The 15,218-nt window shown below is 56.5% G+C and overlaps 2 protein-coding genes across 4 annotated transcripts in view; both read left to right on the forward strand.

The window, feature by feature from the left end:
- The window catches only part of ARRDC1 (arrestin domain containing 1), a 40,928-nt gene extending 38,079 nt beyond the window's left edge, over window positions 1-2,849 (forward strand). The window contains exon 9 of the transcript XR_015703759.1: window positions 5-2,849. The gene's annotated coding sequence lies outside the window, so the exon portion shown is untranslated. The remainder of the gene's footprint in view (window positions 1-4) is intronic.
- Window positions 2,850-6,337: 3,488 nt separating this feature from the next.
- EHMT1 (euchromatic histone lysine methyltransferase 1) overlaps window positions 6,338-15,218 on the forward strand; it is a 121,575-nt gene continuing 112,694 nt past the window's right edge. The window contains exon 1 of one of the 3 annotated variants that reach the window (XM_087753177.1): window positions 6,338-6,378. In XM_087753177.1, coding sequence (XP_087609303.1) covers window positions 6,358-6,378 — 21 coding nt within the window. In that variant the 5' untranslated portion in view covers window positions 6,338-6,357. Of the gene's footprint in view, window positions 6,379-8,331; window positions 8,354-10,084; window positions 10,236-15,218 lie in introns of those variants that run through there. The other 2 variants (XM_087753186.1, XM_087753180.1) reach the window with 2 other exon arrangements.

Below are 15,218 nucleotides of genomic sequence, written 5' to 3' on the forward strand. Positions count from 1 at the left end.
CCAGGAATGCACCTTGCTGGTTTCTTACAAAATGAAGCAAGTTGTTTGCTCGCACCAGGAAGGATGGGGACTTCTGCCAAGGCAGCTCGGGGAAAACGAGCGCGGAGCAGCCTGACGGCGGTGCTGGGCTCGTAGTTCCAGCTGGTTGGAGGGAGTTTGGCACCAGGTGGGCTCGGCTCTGGAGAGAGCAGCCACGGTACTGCTGCTTCCCCGGTGCCGTGTCCCGAAGCCGTGGTTTGTCCAAGCAGCCCGTGGGTCTGGGGCCGTGCTCCCTGCTGTCTGACTGGAGAGCTGGGCCGGGGAGAGGAAGGGGAGAGCGGACTCTCCCTTCAGGAGGATGGAGGTGGAACAGCCAAGGTCTGGCGGGAAGGGCTGAAGACCACCAGCCCATGCCCTCTCCTAAAGAGCCAGTTGGAATAAACTTATTAAAAATGGAAGAAGGCTCCTCCCCACACCCACAGTTTGGTGATACCATGTCTGAAGCACATAGGTGTTGCCTAAATGTTGTCGCTGTAAGTAGCCTGAGGTGCGGTCTGTGTCTCAGACACGAGGATGCTTCTTCACCCTCTGCTCAACTTAGGCTTCTGCCCAGCTTTTACTGTTTAAGACTCTCCTTTGCCTGGTGGTCTGTGCCTGCCATGAAAAGCATTCTTGATACGCAGGGAGTCAAAGGCAGGTGCTTGTTCGTTCATCTCTTCCCCAGGGCTCTTCCTCTGCCTCCCAGTTAGTTGAACCCATTTTCCCTGGCTCAGCCCGTAGCTCCTGTCGCCTTCCTTGCTGTCGGCAGTACGTCTCCCTCCTTTCAAGCCTCAACCCAAATCCCTTCCACACCTCTGGAAAAATTGCTGTGAGCTGTCAGTGCTGGGTTGGGCTACGGGCTCCTGACCCAGCCGGGGCCTGGGAGAGGCAGCCTGGGCTGGGCCGGGGTTCCCGGTTCCCTGTTCTCCATCCCTGAACCTGAGCTGCTGGTGATGTGTCCAGCCCGCGTTCCTTGGCTGGAAAACTTGGATACTGTTTGGTTACTGTGGCCAGAGCCGCTGGGCTGCCCTTCTAGACCCCAGCCATTGTCTGTTGTCCTTGTTTAACCTTCACAGTTGGGAACGCACTGTTCGTGGCAGAGACTGGGGAGAGGAGAGGCCAGCTCTATCTCACACAGCTCCTGTGTTGGGCCCCGCGTCTCTGCGGTGCTCCTGTGCCCCTGAGCTCGCTCTCCCAAATTATATTTGCTACAAACTGGTCCTTCAGCACCTCTTGCTATACGTGGAGTCCCTTTTGCAAAGCAAGGAGCAAGTGGGCACACTCGTCTCCACCGGTGAGGAGTCTCCATCCCCACTGGCTGCTGCGCAGGGAGCAGGGAGGAGTTGGAGCTAGACCTCACGGTGGTCCTCCTTCTTTTGCACAGCCCCTGCAGAGAGAGGCCTCTCTCGGGCCTGCGAGGCGGCTCTGGCCGGGATGCAGCGGGGTAGCACCGTGTTTGTCTCTGAGCGACCTCGCTGTTGTGCAAGCGGACAGAAATAACTGGCAAAGCGCTGTGGTTTTCAGCGCTCCTGCCCAGCCCCGCCTGGCCCCCAGCGCTGCGGCAGGGAATCGAAGCCTGGCGCAAAGAGCCGCCTTCACGTTTCCCGGGCCCCTTTGAAGCGGTCCAGGGCTGCAGGACGGAGGAGTTAGTCCAGCTCTTCTCAAACCTACCCGCAGCGGTGGCCGCAGGGTGCGATGGCAGCGAGGTCCTCGGGGTATGCGAGTACTTTGGATGAGCACGATGGGGCTAAAACCAATGTTTGGGCATGAGCGTGGTCCCCTCTGGAGAGGGCAAGGGGACGGTCCCTCCGTCCCCCGCCTCGCTGCTGTCTCTCTTTGTACCCCCTCTGGCTTCAACCTCTTAAGTCCTGGGGAGCTCCTGTAGGCCCCGGGTCTTGCCTCTCTCCTCCTTCTGAACTCTGGAATAAAGAGGAAAAAAACCCATTTTTTTTTTCCAAACCCAGTTCTGGGTAAAAAAACTTCAGCACGCGGGAATTCATTCAAATTTCTGGCTCAAATTTTTTAAGCAATTGTTCTTTGGTTTTGTTTGAAATGGGGCGGGGAAGTGGTGGGGCGCGAGCGAGCTAATTGTTTCCAAACTCAGCATTCAATGGAAAATCCCCAAAATATCATCTCTCCTTTTTTTTTTTTTCCTGCTGCTTCTTTTTTGTCCTTCACAGCTTTGTTCTTGTCCCGCTCTCCACATGTGCCACCTCCGTATGTTTGGCTTTTTCAGTGTTGTTTGTGTCCTGCTAAACTCCGCTTGGGCACCTGTCGTCCCACTGCCCGCAGGAGATGGGGAACGGGGAGACGGGGGACACGAAGGCTCTTCTTGTTGGATGGTGACTCTTTTTTAGCTTTCCACTGAACTTTCAGTAGTTTTGTAAAATTAAACATTTTCTGCTCGGAAGTTTTCCTGTTGAGCCAGCACAAGAGAGGAGATAAAGGGTGTTCTGGGGTCCGTTTGTTTTTTATTCTGTATTTTTAAATATTTCCAGCTATCTGCAACAGGAATGTCCCATCCCTCCTCCCCAAGAGAGACGGGTGGGGTAAAACCCTCAAAACTTGTGCCCTTTCTTGCACCAATACTCGTGGCTGTAATTCTGTATTCCTGTGGTTCTCTGTACAGATCTGGGGGGTTTATACAACAATATTTGTGATGGCTCTGTACAACCTGAGACTTCTGCGCAATTTATTACTGGGTTTTAAAATGTAAACTAGCAGTTTTACATGTTTACCACGGCTTCTGGGCAGTATTTTTGTCCTGGGTTTTAAACCACAAAATGTAAAGAACTGAAAAATGTAAATAAAGCTCTCCTTTTTTAAGACCATGGGTGCTTTTGCTCGGGGTAAATGTGTGATGAGCGCCGTCTGTACACCGAGAGCTGCCGGGAGGGCCTGGCACAGCGGGCCAGTGGCTCCTGGCTTTCAGAGGAGGCATCCACATCTAGAGATGAAGCTCAAAAGCTGATTTATAGCCAACGCTAAAGCAAAGCCACATCTCCTCCGGCTCAGCGGGGGACCCGTTGGGGTGGGAAGACAGTGGTGGGGTGATCTAAGCTGTCCCTCGCTCCCGGGATGGAGAAAGGTCCAGCTGGAAGGGCCTGGGCTCCCAGCCGGAGGAAGCGCTGGGGCGGTTGGGTTGTTCCCTTCCTGCTGGCAGGAATCCCAGGACGCGGAGGTCGGCTCCCTGCTCGCCGCGCTCGGTGCGGGAGAGGGCGGTGTCAGCCTGGCTGGAGGGCCGCGGCCGCCGCCGCCATGGCGCAGCCGTTTGCTGGCTCCATGCTGCCTGGGCCTGAGCCTCTGCCCCGGCCTCCGCCGCTCCTCTCGGGGCTGGCAGCAGCTGCCTCAGGAAAACGGGGAGTTCGTGGCAAAACAGATCCCGTCCTCGCTCCGCTTGCGTTAATTGGCGCGCGAGGAGCTGCAGGGCTCGAGGTGGGACGAGAGCCGTGGCAGGCGGCAATGGGCTGCCAGGGCTCTGTGCGCTCCCGGTTATTTCTGCTACTTGCGGGAGCCTCTTCCCTTCCCGATGGCCCAGGGAGGTTCGTCCGGAGCCTGCAGCGACCCCGGCTCCAGCTGAGAAAGACGGAGCCCCAGCAAACGCGAGGGGAGAGGAGCCACCAGACCCCATCGGCCGTCCTGCCTCACCCACCTCCTCTCGCCCCGGCCCGGAGGCGCGATGGCCCCCGCGGGTGCTGGGTCCTGTGTGCGCGGTGGTTTGCAGGAGCAGGGCTGAAGGAGGGCGATTCCCCCCCTCCCTCCAGGGCCACCTCCCGGGTCAAGCTGAGCATCCCCAGCGCAGGATGGCGGTGACGTTCCGGGGCGATGCCGGCCCTCGCTGGAGCCCCGGCTTCCCCGACCCGCCGTTCCCAGGTGCCGGTGGTTTGCCTTCGTGCGGGGAACAGGCACCCGCCCCGGGGGAGCGGAGGGGGAAGGACGCCCATCCCTGCCGCCGCCCTCCTCAGCTCCTTCCCGTTGCCCGAGGCGGGGAGCGATGGGACCCCCGGGTCCCCGCACAGCGGGAGGCACCGGCGGGGCTCCGGGGGGGCTGTTGCCTTGGCCCTGCCAGAGCTGCATGGCGGGGGTGTGCGTCTCTGGGGAGTTAATTAATGAGCTGCTGCTGCTACACTGGGACAGGGGCTGCTCCGGTGGGATGGAGCGGGGCGGTGGGCAGGGCCGGGCGCTCCCCCGGCGGGGCCCGCCTCAGGCCCGGGGACTCTTATTTTGACCGCGGCGCGGCGCGGCCGGGCGGGGGCAGCAGCGGCCTCAGCCGCCGCCGGGCCGCGCTCCGGGGCCGGGCGGGGCCGCTCCGCCTCGGCGGGGCCGGCGGGAGGCCGCGGGGGGCGGCGGGCCGCGGGCCCTTCCCCGCCCCAGGGCGGCAGCGGCCGGGGGCCGCCGGCTTTCGCCTCTTGCTGTGTTTAGGAGCCTCGGCGGAGGCAGCGAGGGGGCTTTCGGGGTCCCTCACCGCCCCCGAGAAACCTCCGCACCCCGGCATCGCGGTTTGCTGAGGGGGAGCCTCCGCAGGGGCAGGGGCGGCTGCGGCCAAGTCCTGCGTTACCCGGGTCTGTGCGGGCACCGCCGCTCCCTCCTGTGCCCCGCCATCCCAGATCCCGCTGCTGTGTGCCCCGCCATCCCAGATCCTGATGCTCTGTGCCCCGCCATCCCAGATCCCGCTGCTGTGTGCCCCGCCATCCCAGATCCTGATGCTCTGTGCCCCGCCATCCCAGATTCTCCTGCTTTCAGCGAACGCATCCTTTGGTGCGGCGGTGGCCTCCCGCCCCGTGGGTGCTCGTGGAGCTGGGCGAGGAGGAGCACCCACGCTCTGCAGAGCTGTCTGGAGGGGAGCGGTGGTGACCCCGGGCGCAGCCCCGGCACCGGAGCAGGGGTTCTGGAGAAAGTCTCCCGAAGCGGATGGCGGCCGTGGCCCTGCGCGACTCGCAGCACGAGAGGGCGAGGGTCTCGCTGCCGAGCCAAGAAAACCGCGCGTCCGTCTGCCCGCCGAGGGCTGAGCCCGTGGGCCGCGGGAGGGAACGGCGGTCCCCGGGAGGGCTGAGAATAAATGTGTAAGCTGATGTCAGGGTGCTCGAAGGCTCCTGTTCCCCTCCAAGAAGGCAGCGCTCCCCTGCCCGGGGAGGCTGGTGCAGCGGCGTCCGCCCGTCCCGGCCTCGCCAGCAGGATTTCCCTGGGTGGCAGCCGAAGCGGTTGTGGGGCTGAGGAGCCCGTGGAGGTGTTTATCTCCCCCCTCGCGGTATCTTCGGCTTTACTGAAGAGCTAATTGTTTTGCAATCATGGGTTTACGGGGCCTGGGCATTAGGAGGGGCCCTGTGGGATTGGGGAGGGTGAAAGGGGAGGTTTAGGTTGGATATTAGGAAAAACTTCTTCACCCAAAGGGCTGTCAGGCCCTGGCCCAGGCTGCCCAGGGCAGGGGCTGAGTCCCCACCCCTGGGGGTATTTAAAAGCCGGGGAGATGTGGTGCTTAGGGACATGGGTTAGTGGTGGCCTTGGCAGTGCTGGGGTAACGGTTGGACTCGATGATCTCAAAGGTCTTTTCCAACCCAAACGATTCCGTGGTTCTGTGATTGTGGGTGCTGGGGGTGCGGGAAAGGGAGGCAGCGGTTGGAAATGGGACCCTTGCGGGCTGCTCCCTCCTCCCCGGCCCGTCCATCCCCGGCGTTAGCTAAGACGGGCTCCTAATAGCTTGCACGCATAAAAATACTGCAAAAATGGGAGAAGCTACGCTGGGAGGTGGTTTTCAAAGGGTAATTTTTTGGCAGGAGGATGGCGGGACTCTTGAGTTTTTTCTGGGATCTTCTCACACGGATTTTGTTCAGGTTTTTGGGCGAGTGCTGCCGCCAGGTGCTGCCGTGGGGGGTTCTCCTGAAAGTCTGGGGAGCTCGTTATCGACTCAGTTAGGATCGGCTGGTGCTCTCGGCCTCGCACAGCGCCAGCCGGGGCACCGAGCCGCTGCCGTGGGTGGTGGGACAAACCCCAGGGCGCGAGGGGCCAGGGCCGGCGTCTGGGGGGCTCTCGGTGCAAGCAGTGACGAGTCCGTGGTCTGGGGGTGCGGGTGAGGGGGTGCGTGGGGCCCCGTCCCCGTCCCTCTCCTGTCCCCATCTCACCCCATCCCGCCCCAGCCCTGCGCCGCCTGTACGGCCGCCTCTTCACGGGCGCCGCCATGATGCCGTACGGCCAGAGGAGCCCCGCCGGGGGCCGCCATGTTGTCGCACGCATGCGCGGTGGCCGGCGGAGCGTCTCCATTGAGAAGAATGAGGGGAAAGGGGCGGAGCCAAGGCGTGAGGAGCCGCGGAGGGGGCGGGGCTACGCTCCGGGGCTCCGGCCATGGCCACAGTGGATGCCGAGGTGAGTGAGAGCGGCGGCGTCCATCTACCCGGGCGGGGGGAAGGAAGATGGGGGAGCGTGGAGTGGTATCGCCCAGGGCCAGGCGCGTTCTGTCGGAGGCCGGGGGGGGGCCGTGCCCCCGCCGCCCCATGGTTCAGTCCAACTCCTCTGAGGGGAAGAATGTGGGAGCTGCTGCCATTGTGTGTAGGGGGGCCCGGGACTCTGTATAAGTAACACCCCTCCACGGTGAGTCAGTGGTATGGGCCATACAGGTTCCGGGGTTCCCCCCAATGGGAGCGAGTGCGTGCGGCGGAGGCGGGGGAGGGGGGGAGCGGCGAGGGCGCCATCCATGTTCCGGGGCTCCCCCCCATGCGGCGGGCGGCGCTGGCGCGCCTCCATCCAGAGTCCAGGGCCGGCCGGGCGCGGCGGCGGCGGCCGGGCCGCCGCTATGAGCCATGCAGGGTCCCGGGCGGCGGGCAGGCGCCCGTGCGGGGCCAGGCATGAGGCATGCAGGGCCCCGGGCCCCCGCGGCGGCGGCGGGGCGGCCCCGGCCCGGCCCCCGGCCCGCCCCCGGCAGCCCGGCCCCGCACGGCGGGAGGAGCCGGCGGGCCGCCCCGCCGCCCACCGGAGGGGGAGGCCGGGGCCCTCCGGCTTGCGGCGCTGCCCCGGGAGCCCGGCGGCCCCGCGGGCGGGAAGCGCGGCGGCGGCGGCGGGCGGGCCGTGCCTGCGGCCACCTCCCGGGGGGCGGCGGCGGCGGCCTCCGGCGTTGCGGGGAACAGGAGCGGCGGCGGGGAGGCGGAGGAGCGGCCGCCGGGGAGGAGAACGCTGAGTTTTTCCTCAGGAAACTCTCCGAGTTCCCTCAGAGGCCGGGCGGCCCGGGGCGGCGGCTCCGGGCCCCGTTGCTGACGGCGGCGGGCCGAGCCGGGCCCAGAGGCGGCCCCGCGGGCTGAGGCGAGGGGAAGAAGTCCCCGGTGCGGGAGAGCCGAGGGCGCGGCGGCGGCGGCGGGCAGCGCCGTCCCCGCCGTTCCCCGGGTGCCCCCCGCCCCCGGCGTCGATCCCGCCGCCGGCAGAGCCGGGACGGCGCCGAGCACGGGAAATGCCCGCATCCCAGAGAAAACGGGGTTTGCCGTGTGAGGACCAGGAGCCGTAACGAGCCAGACCTGTACACGTCCCCCAAGAGCACAACACACAGCTCGGCTCCCCAGTAAAATGATGCGAGCGGCACACAGAGCTGAAACGCCTGTCGCGCCTGCTGGGTTCCTTTACGCTCCTTCACGCCAGGCTGAAACTTTTCCCTCAGTTTTGTTAGAGAATATAAACTTTTTATAAGTCTGTTTGCCCTCAGGTAAACGCTGGATTGCGGCGCGCTGGCTGCTGAGCCTTCGCATGAGCAAAGAGAGCAACGAGGTGATGGCTCAGTGTGCGTTCACATACAACCCGCAGAAATAAGCGCTGGGGGTGAGTGGATGCTCCAGATGCAGTTACTGATCGGCATCTCCCGCCAGCTGGGTTCCCCCTTGCTGTTCAGGTGTTGCAGGCTGTGCTGCAGCCTTTCCCAGCTTTCTGACTGAAATACGGTGTTGGGGGGTTGTGCTGCGGCAGGGAATTTCTGCCCTGTGTGGGGTGAAGTTTGTGGCATGGCCACGCAGGTGGCAACAGCAGTTCTTCGCAAAGCGCTGCAAAGGCAGCTCGAATTTATTACTCAGGCGAGATTCCCGTCATCTTTGGTGTTGAGTTTTGTCCGAGGCTTTCCTTATGCTTTCTGTTCCATCGCAACTGCGTCTCAAGGCCTGGTCCTGCTGCCCTTCCCTTGTGCTTTTGAAGAGGATCAGGTGTTAGTCTTGCCGTGTGACAGAGGAATCAGCCCTCAGGTGCTTCTGTGGCTCCATGGTCCGGTTTTGCCTTCGGCTACCTCTGTGTGATCACTTTCCGGAGAGCGGCAAGGCTGTAACCGGGGCAGGAGTTGGCTCGTAACTCATCAACTCCTAATGCACAGGTTAGTCTTAACACTCCAGATGCACACCTTTTATTTTGGGAAGCATCTCCCAGGAGTCCCGGCTGGGTCTGCTCTGTATGCAGAGCATTAAGAAACATTGTTCTTAGAATCAGGCTTAATATCCACAGATGTTGCCGTGGATTGTGGGGAGGAAACAGTGACTCATTTGGAGTTTAATTCCTCCCCTCCCCTATAAACTGAGTTAAATCTGAGGCCAGCTCTGCCTTTGCTTATACCCCTCTGAGGGCAGGGAGTTGGTATAAATCAGGCTGGAATTTAATGACCAGAGGAGATGCTCTTTGCTTCCCCAGTGTTTGTGGGGGAGAGCAAGGACCAACACCCACAACCGTGGTGTTCTGCCATGTGCAAGATGGAGCAGAAACGAGGGATTATTTCACTTGGTCAAGAGAGGTGCAGAGGTGTGTTCCTGGGAGGAGATATTTGCTCTGAGCAACAAGCCAGGTGGGAGTGGGCGGGTTGGAAGAGTGCTGTCTGTCTGTCTGTCTTCAGGGAGTGCCCACGCTGCCTCTGCAGACAAGGTTGTTGGCAGCAAGTTAACTCAAGACAAAAGTTTCCAGTATAGAATAGCTCCTTGCCAAATCCTAGTGTTGATAGGTGAGGGAGAATCTTTAGCACCAAGATCTTCATGTCTTCTGAGCTGTAAACTTCAGTGGTTATTCTCTTCTGGCTGCCTTACTCGGAGGCTGCCCCAAGTAAACGCTGTGCTTTGGGGAGCGGTGGAGCTGCCAGGTAAGTAGCCGTGCTGCAGTCATTAGGTGCAGTAACCACATTGCTGCAGAGAAGCCTGGTTTTGCTGTTGGTTTTCTTTAGCAAGTTTTTATATCCGGTCCAGTTTGGTGCTTTTACTTGTTTTAGACCTGCTGCGAATGCAGCGCTGAAGAGTAAAGTCTAAGGAATTGAGTTCGTCTTGCTCAGCCAGTTTTATGATAGTGCAGATTCATTGAATTTGATGCTGCTACTCCAGTTTGCATCAGTTTCGTGAAGAGAATCAGCTGACCTTGTGTTTCCTAAAATGATCGTTTGGTGTGAGTTTGAAGAGGGAGGTTTCAAGCCACGGTGTTTTTCCTCGGGCTGGTGCTGACCTCGGGAAGGCTGGTGCCTGCACGCTAAGCAGGAAGTAAGGTGTGTGTGTGGCTTTGAATGAAGTGGTTCTCTTCAGAAGTCACACTGCATTTTTCATCGTTTTTTGCCCTCCTATCTGTTCTGATCTGTAACATCTTTTTTTCTGGAGATGCAGCTTTGATCTTTAAAGTGAAGAGACGGCGTGCAAGCCACATAGAGGACAGATTTCCCCACTGCTCAGCACCCTCAGCTGAGGCTGGATCTCCGACGAGTTCAGCACCCAGCAGCTCCCCACGTTTTAGAGGCGAGGACTCAACAGGCTGAGCGGTTTCGCAAATCAGGCTCGTGGTGCTCAGGCTTTGCCCTGGCTTTGATCCTTGCTCTCATCCCCTCAGCCAGCTGCTGCCGGGAGCTCTGTAGGCAGCCCTCCGCCTGTTCAATGAACTCCCTACTGGATTAAGGGGCAACATTCACTCATGTCAAAGTGCTTCCTCTTCACGGGTCCCTGGCTGGAAGGCGGTTGCTGTAATAGGCCACCAAGTGCAGGAGCGATAATAGGAAAAGCCAGGACCTAATGAGCGGTGCCTTTGAGCGGTGAGCACGTAGATGATTTCTTCAGTTTCCCACTTTTTGTTTTGCAGGTGACGTGAAATCCAGTGCTCCTGGCAGGCCTCCCCTGCCCTTCCTCCTCTCTCACTTACTGCCAGCTGGTATCGCAAGTGAGGAGAGGGCTTTGCTTTCCCAGGGCCGTTGCTTTTAATACGGAGTCTGTTTCAGTGAGCTCCGTCAGGAAAACTTGGTACGTTTTAAACCCCATCATCTTTCCTCCTTTGTGAGCTGTCTGGAAGCCTGCATGTTTTGATGGCTGCAGGACAGCTCTTTTCCTCGGTCTCCTTAGTGCGGTGAGGTATGTTGATACTACGTTGACAGGAACACCGGAAAAAAAAATGTGTGTTTCCAGTTGTGGTGTTAGATTTCTGCTGGGGTACCAGCCTTAACATAGTTTGCAACATTTTAGCTGCATCTTTGTATGAAGAAAGGAGTTTTTCCCCCCTCTCTGATAACTAACCACCTAGCAAGGAGAGTTTATAACTTTGTCAACTAGGGACTTCCACACAAGGCTTACTTTATTCTTGTTAAAATTGCAGGCTGCCCTGCCCGTGAGAAAATTTTACTCGGTCTCAGGTGGATGCTAACATTTACTTTCCTAACATGAATTCTTGCGTGCTGAGCAAGCTATGGGCTAGCAAAGGCTGTTTGGGAACTCATCCTTTTCTTCCACGTAGACAAACTTTAAGTAATAATACAATGGGCAAATATGACTTCTTAAGTTTTAAGAAAGCCTTAAAAGTGCCCTTCAGTTGTGTTAAGCTCATGTGGCTGAGCCAACGTGACTGAAGAAAGCATCTGAAGAACCTTTTGTCAGTCAAGGCAGAATCAAAGGCCTGGTTTATACTTTAAAAAAAGCTCTTCCAATATAATTATGCTGGCTGGAGAGGATGTTTTTTCATTTTTCCTTGCTGAAATAGTCCTAGTAATAAAAGTGGACGTAGCCGTATTGGTTTAGAGGTGATTTTAGACCAGGGTGGCTTATTTTTTGCTTTCCAAAGCAGAGGCTTGGTCTACATTTGAGAAGTTTTGCCGACTTAGTTATCTGTCCACGAATGCAAAGAAATTGCTCTCCCCTCCACCGTAGCTGTGTCAGCAGAAGTCCTGGTAGAGATGCAATTACCAGCAAAAACCCCAACAACAAGAAGGAAAACAAACAAACAGCTCTTCCGTGGAGGGAACTGATTGGAGCTGTGCTGGCAGACAGAGCCGGGTGGGCACTCACCTTGCAAACAGCTGTGCCAGCTGATGGAGGCGTTAGCATCCCTTGGCGGTTCGTTGCCGCTAGCAGAGAGTGACGTACGGGTGCCCTGGGGTATCACACTTCCAAATGTGCATGAGAGCAGCTGATATCGCAATGGTTAGGGACTGATACTGTTGCGTTGGCACTGATCTGAAACGCGAGTCTGGGGCCTTGCTCTTCATCAGCTTGCCTGGCATTTTGTGATCTGTTTCTTCGCCTCCTGAAGCTGGGGCAGTGCCGCCTCCGTGGCCTCTCTGCTCCAGAAGTGGGGCTGCGGAGGGGGTGGCAGCGGGCTGCATTCCTCTTGCTTTTCCCTAGCAAAGTGCTCGGAGCAGAGCCCAGCTGGTGCCTATGGTTTGGGTCACTGGGTCCCAGAAAAGGTGGAGGTGAAAGGGGGTTATGTTTTGTGCAGGACCGTGAGAGGTTCAAGGGGTCTGTTTGAGTGCTTCAAGACACGTTTTGCTGGAGATTTCCCCCTCCTTGACTGTCGTGGAAGCCAAAGGTCGCCACTGAAAGGCGCACCTCGCTGCCTGTGTCTCAGGTGGATCCAGGAGAAGTCGTGCGAGTCCGTCTTTCCTCAGTGTGTGGGCGGGCGCGTCCCGTTGGCGATGGCTGGTGACTGGTTGAAGTGGTAAAGTAAATCCAAGAGGGAGTGGAAGAGTTTGCTGTAGCCCTGCTGGCTTAGCTTGGCTGCCAGACTCTGCGAAATGCATATAAGCCCAGAATAAACTGTATGTATAAAAGCGCTTGATGCTAGCATCGCTGCGTCTAAAATAGAAAGGCTTTCCTGTTTTAATTAAAAATTTCAAGCATAGGCGAAGTATCAAGGACATCCAGCGTTCCTCTTTTCAAGTAGGAAATGTTCTTCCGAGAGGATTCCTGTTTCCTTAATGCCCAGCCTGATCCCCACCGTTGTCTTGCCGTCTGCCTCCAGACCAGCTCCTTTTGCCCGAGTTTACATTTAAGACACCGTTCAAACACGCTGCCTGACATAAACCGCAGACAGCTGCTGAGCAAGGTGAGCCGACACGGTGTCGGGCTGAGGTACTTGTGTGTACAAGGGACTGGCTTGGGGGTGGAGGTGGGCTATTAAATATTAAATCCGTCCTTTTCAGTGTGATATCTCCTTCTCAAGGGAGAGCTCTCAGAGGCAGTGGTGAGCAGTGTCAGTTTAGGACAGGGAGACTGTGAGTGGGATGGACTGGTAGAGCAGAAAATTCAGGTCCCCTTCCGTTTGCATACGGCTAATCATCCTGCAGAGACAGCGCACGGGAGAGGGAGGAGATTTGCAGGTGGCGCAGCTGGGGAGGAAGTAAATACGGAGCAAGATAACCAAGCTGACATGGATAAACTCAAAATAAAGCCAGGTAAGTGACTTATCCCATTTGTTGCAGGAAAATGTAAAATTATGCAAACAGGGATAAAAATAATCAAAGTGATTACAGCTTCTTGGGTCAGCTAGGCCAGTACATGACCCAGGAGATGGTTATGAGCTTGCCGTGGCTACAGCATTCATAAACCAACAGCAGAGAACTGGGGAACTGAGCAAATTGAGGTGAGTGGAGACAACAGTGGTGCCCAAAGACCGCCCAGCGCGCCCATTACCTGTGATTTGGGGCAAAGGATTTGAGCCAAGTCCAGGAGGCTTGTGATACTGGAGAAATACGTGCCTGCTTGTGCTTGTCTCATTGCTAAAAAGAAGAGGAACGTGGTGCTTATTGCTTCTGAGAACGGTGGGCAGCCAGGATGAATCTGATGGCTTGAGCCATCCGTAGAGCCGAAGGGAACGCAGCACAAGAGCACGGGCACCTCCGTGGAGAGGGAGCTGCACTCCGGGTGTCCGAACTGAAATATGCTGTGCTTTGGTCTTGGTTATGTTAAGAGAAAAAGTCCATGCGTTGTTCAGAGTGCTACTTCAGATTTGTAATTAATTTTAGAACTCAAGTGTAGATGGGGACAGGCGTATTTTAGCGTGTTAACTGGCAAAAGGGAGCCCTGCTCTCCCTAGGACTATTGCCCATGACCTGCTGATGCATTCGAATACAGCCCTGAGTGCAGTGAAATACATTCTTTTCCCTCCTCCTTCTTTTCCTTTTTAAGCATCAGCTCCTGGATTCTTGAGAATCTCAGCTACCTTCTTCCTCTCCAGTCACACATTTCTAGTCCTTGCCGTTTCAGAGGAAGTTTTAATCGGTAATTTCTCCCAAAGGCTCAAAGCCAGAAGGCAAATGACCCGAATGTTTTATCCAGCTTCAGTGGTAATTGGGGATGTTTCATACTGCTGACCCAGAGCATTCAAAGCTATAGTCAGGTTCTCTCCACAATTGTAATATTGTTTCAAGAAGTGGGAAATTAAACATGCGCATGGTGGAAGACTTAGAAAGGATTAATGGGTTTCAAAATTACATGCTTCATCCAGCTGTTGTTTCGGGAATTGGAAGTACGCCTGTTGCAGTATCAGGAGGTAGTTACTGAAACGTGACGCTCGTCGGTGCCTAGTGAATGCGCCTGCCCAAAGGCCTTTGAGGCAAAGCTGCGCCCTGCCTCCAGACTGACTCAGGTGTTGGATGCTGCGTTAGCTCAGCCCAGGCGTGAGCAGCTGGGCGGCAAAGCCACATATATTTTTTACTATTTCTTCCCTGTAGTTTAATTTATCCTCTCTTGATTATCTCAGTTCCTGGGGTGTTACCCAAGGCATGTTTTTATGCTGCCCTTGACTGAAGTTCATTCCCTGTGAGTTTTGCTTTAGGCCTGGGGAAGGGACTTGCGGGAAGGTGCTGAGGCTGGCAGCGCCGCGCAGCTCGCGTCGGCTCCGCACACCCTGCGCGCCCTGCGAATCGCCAGCCGCGTCTGCGCTGCTCAGGGCAGAGGGGAGGATCTGGGGGCTGGAGAGGCAGCGCCTCCGGCTGGGAGGGCACCGGGACCTGCACCAAATCGGAGGTGGGCGTTTAAATCACTTGCATTTTTGGGGACCTGCGAAATTAACTTCGTTTTTTGATGCATTTCTTATGTTCAAGGGGGTAGGTAGCAAATTTACACCCTGTCAAATGTGGTTTTATCAGTGTACAGAAGAGAGACCTGTATTCAGGAGATGAAAGCATTAACCATCAGGCTGCGAGCTGGTTTCTGTGATTTCATCTAGTATCCTGTTGGCCTGCAAGTTTGAACATAAACCTCCAGATTATGAGAACATAAAGCATAAGTCTAAATATTTTATTAATTGAGGAGCATTATTAATATTTGATAGATTAAATCAACAGCCAGAAGGCTTTGCAAAAAGCACCAGTGCTGAACTGGTAACCAAGACATTAGGTGTTTTTAATTGCAAACTTGTTTGTAATAGCTTTTGTCCACTCTGTGTTTTAAATGTTAAAGATCCGTGAATTCCATACATTAGAAATCCTTTTGTTCTTTGGATTAGAAAGGGTATTTTTTAGTAGTGCTAGGATGCGTTCTTTCAAATTGGCGCTTTAATGCCTCCTTAATATGCAAAGATGATTGTTTGTAGGCAGGTGTCCTGTAGGACCTGGCGATGACATCTGGAATATTTAATCTTTTTGCCACACTTTGAGGAGAAGCAACGAATGTTCCTTTAAAGACGGCCTTCGGATGAGATGTAATATTTATTCTTGCTGTAGTGCCAGATCCTGTAGCTTTCAGAGCGTGTGTGGAGAGGCGAGGTGAAGAGCCATGCTGTCTTTTAATCAACATCCCCCTGTACCAGGGAGACGCCACCAGTGAGCAAACAAACTGCTCCTGAGCACATTTGCTGAAGATTCGTCTGCTTTGACTGTTGAGAATTTACAGCGGGGAGAGGTTAGCACAGCCTCCGGCTTGCATCGTTTGAAAAGGCCAGCGAGGGGGGATCATATTCTGTCTTGGTTATTTCCACGTTGTTTTCCAGTCCCTGCAAGTTGTATTTCCCATCTT

The sequence above is a fragment of the Nipponia nippon genome, unplaced genomic scaffold (genome assembly GCF_047370975.1).
Source record: "Nipponia nippon isolate SJK-2023a ecotype South Korea unplaced genomic scaffold, ASM4737097v1 scaffold_16, whole genome shotgun sequence".
NCBI classification, from domain to species: Eukaryota; Metazoa; Chordata; class Aves; order Pelecaniformes; family Threskiornithidae; genus Nipponia; species Nipponia nippon.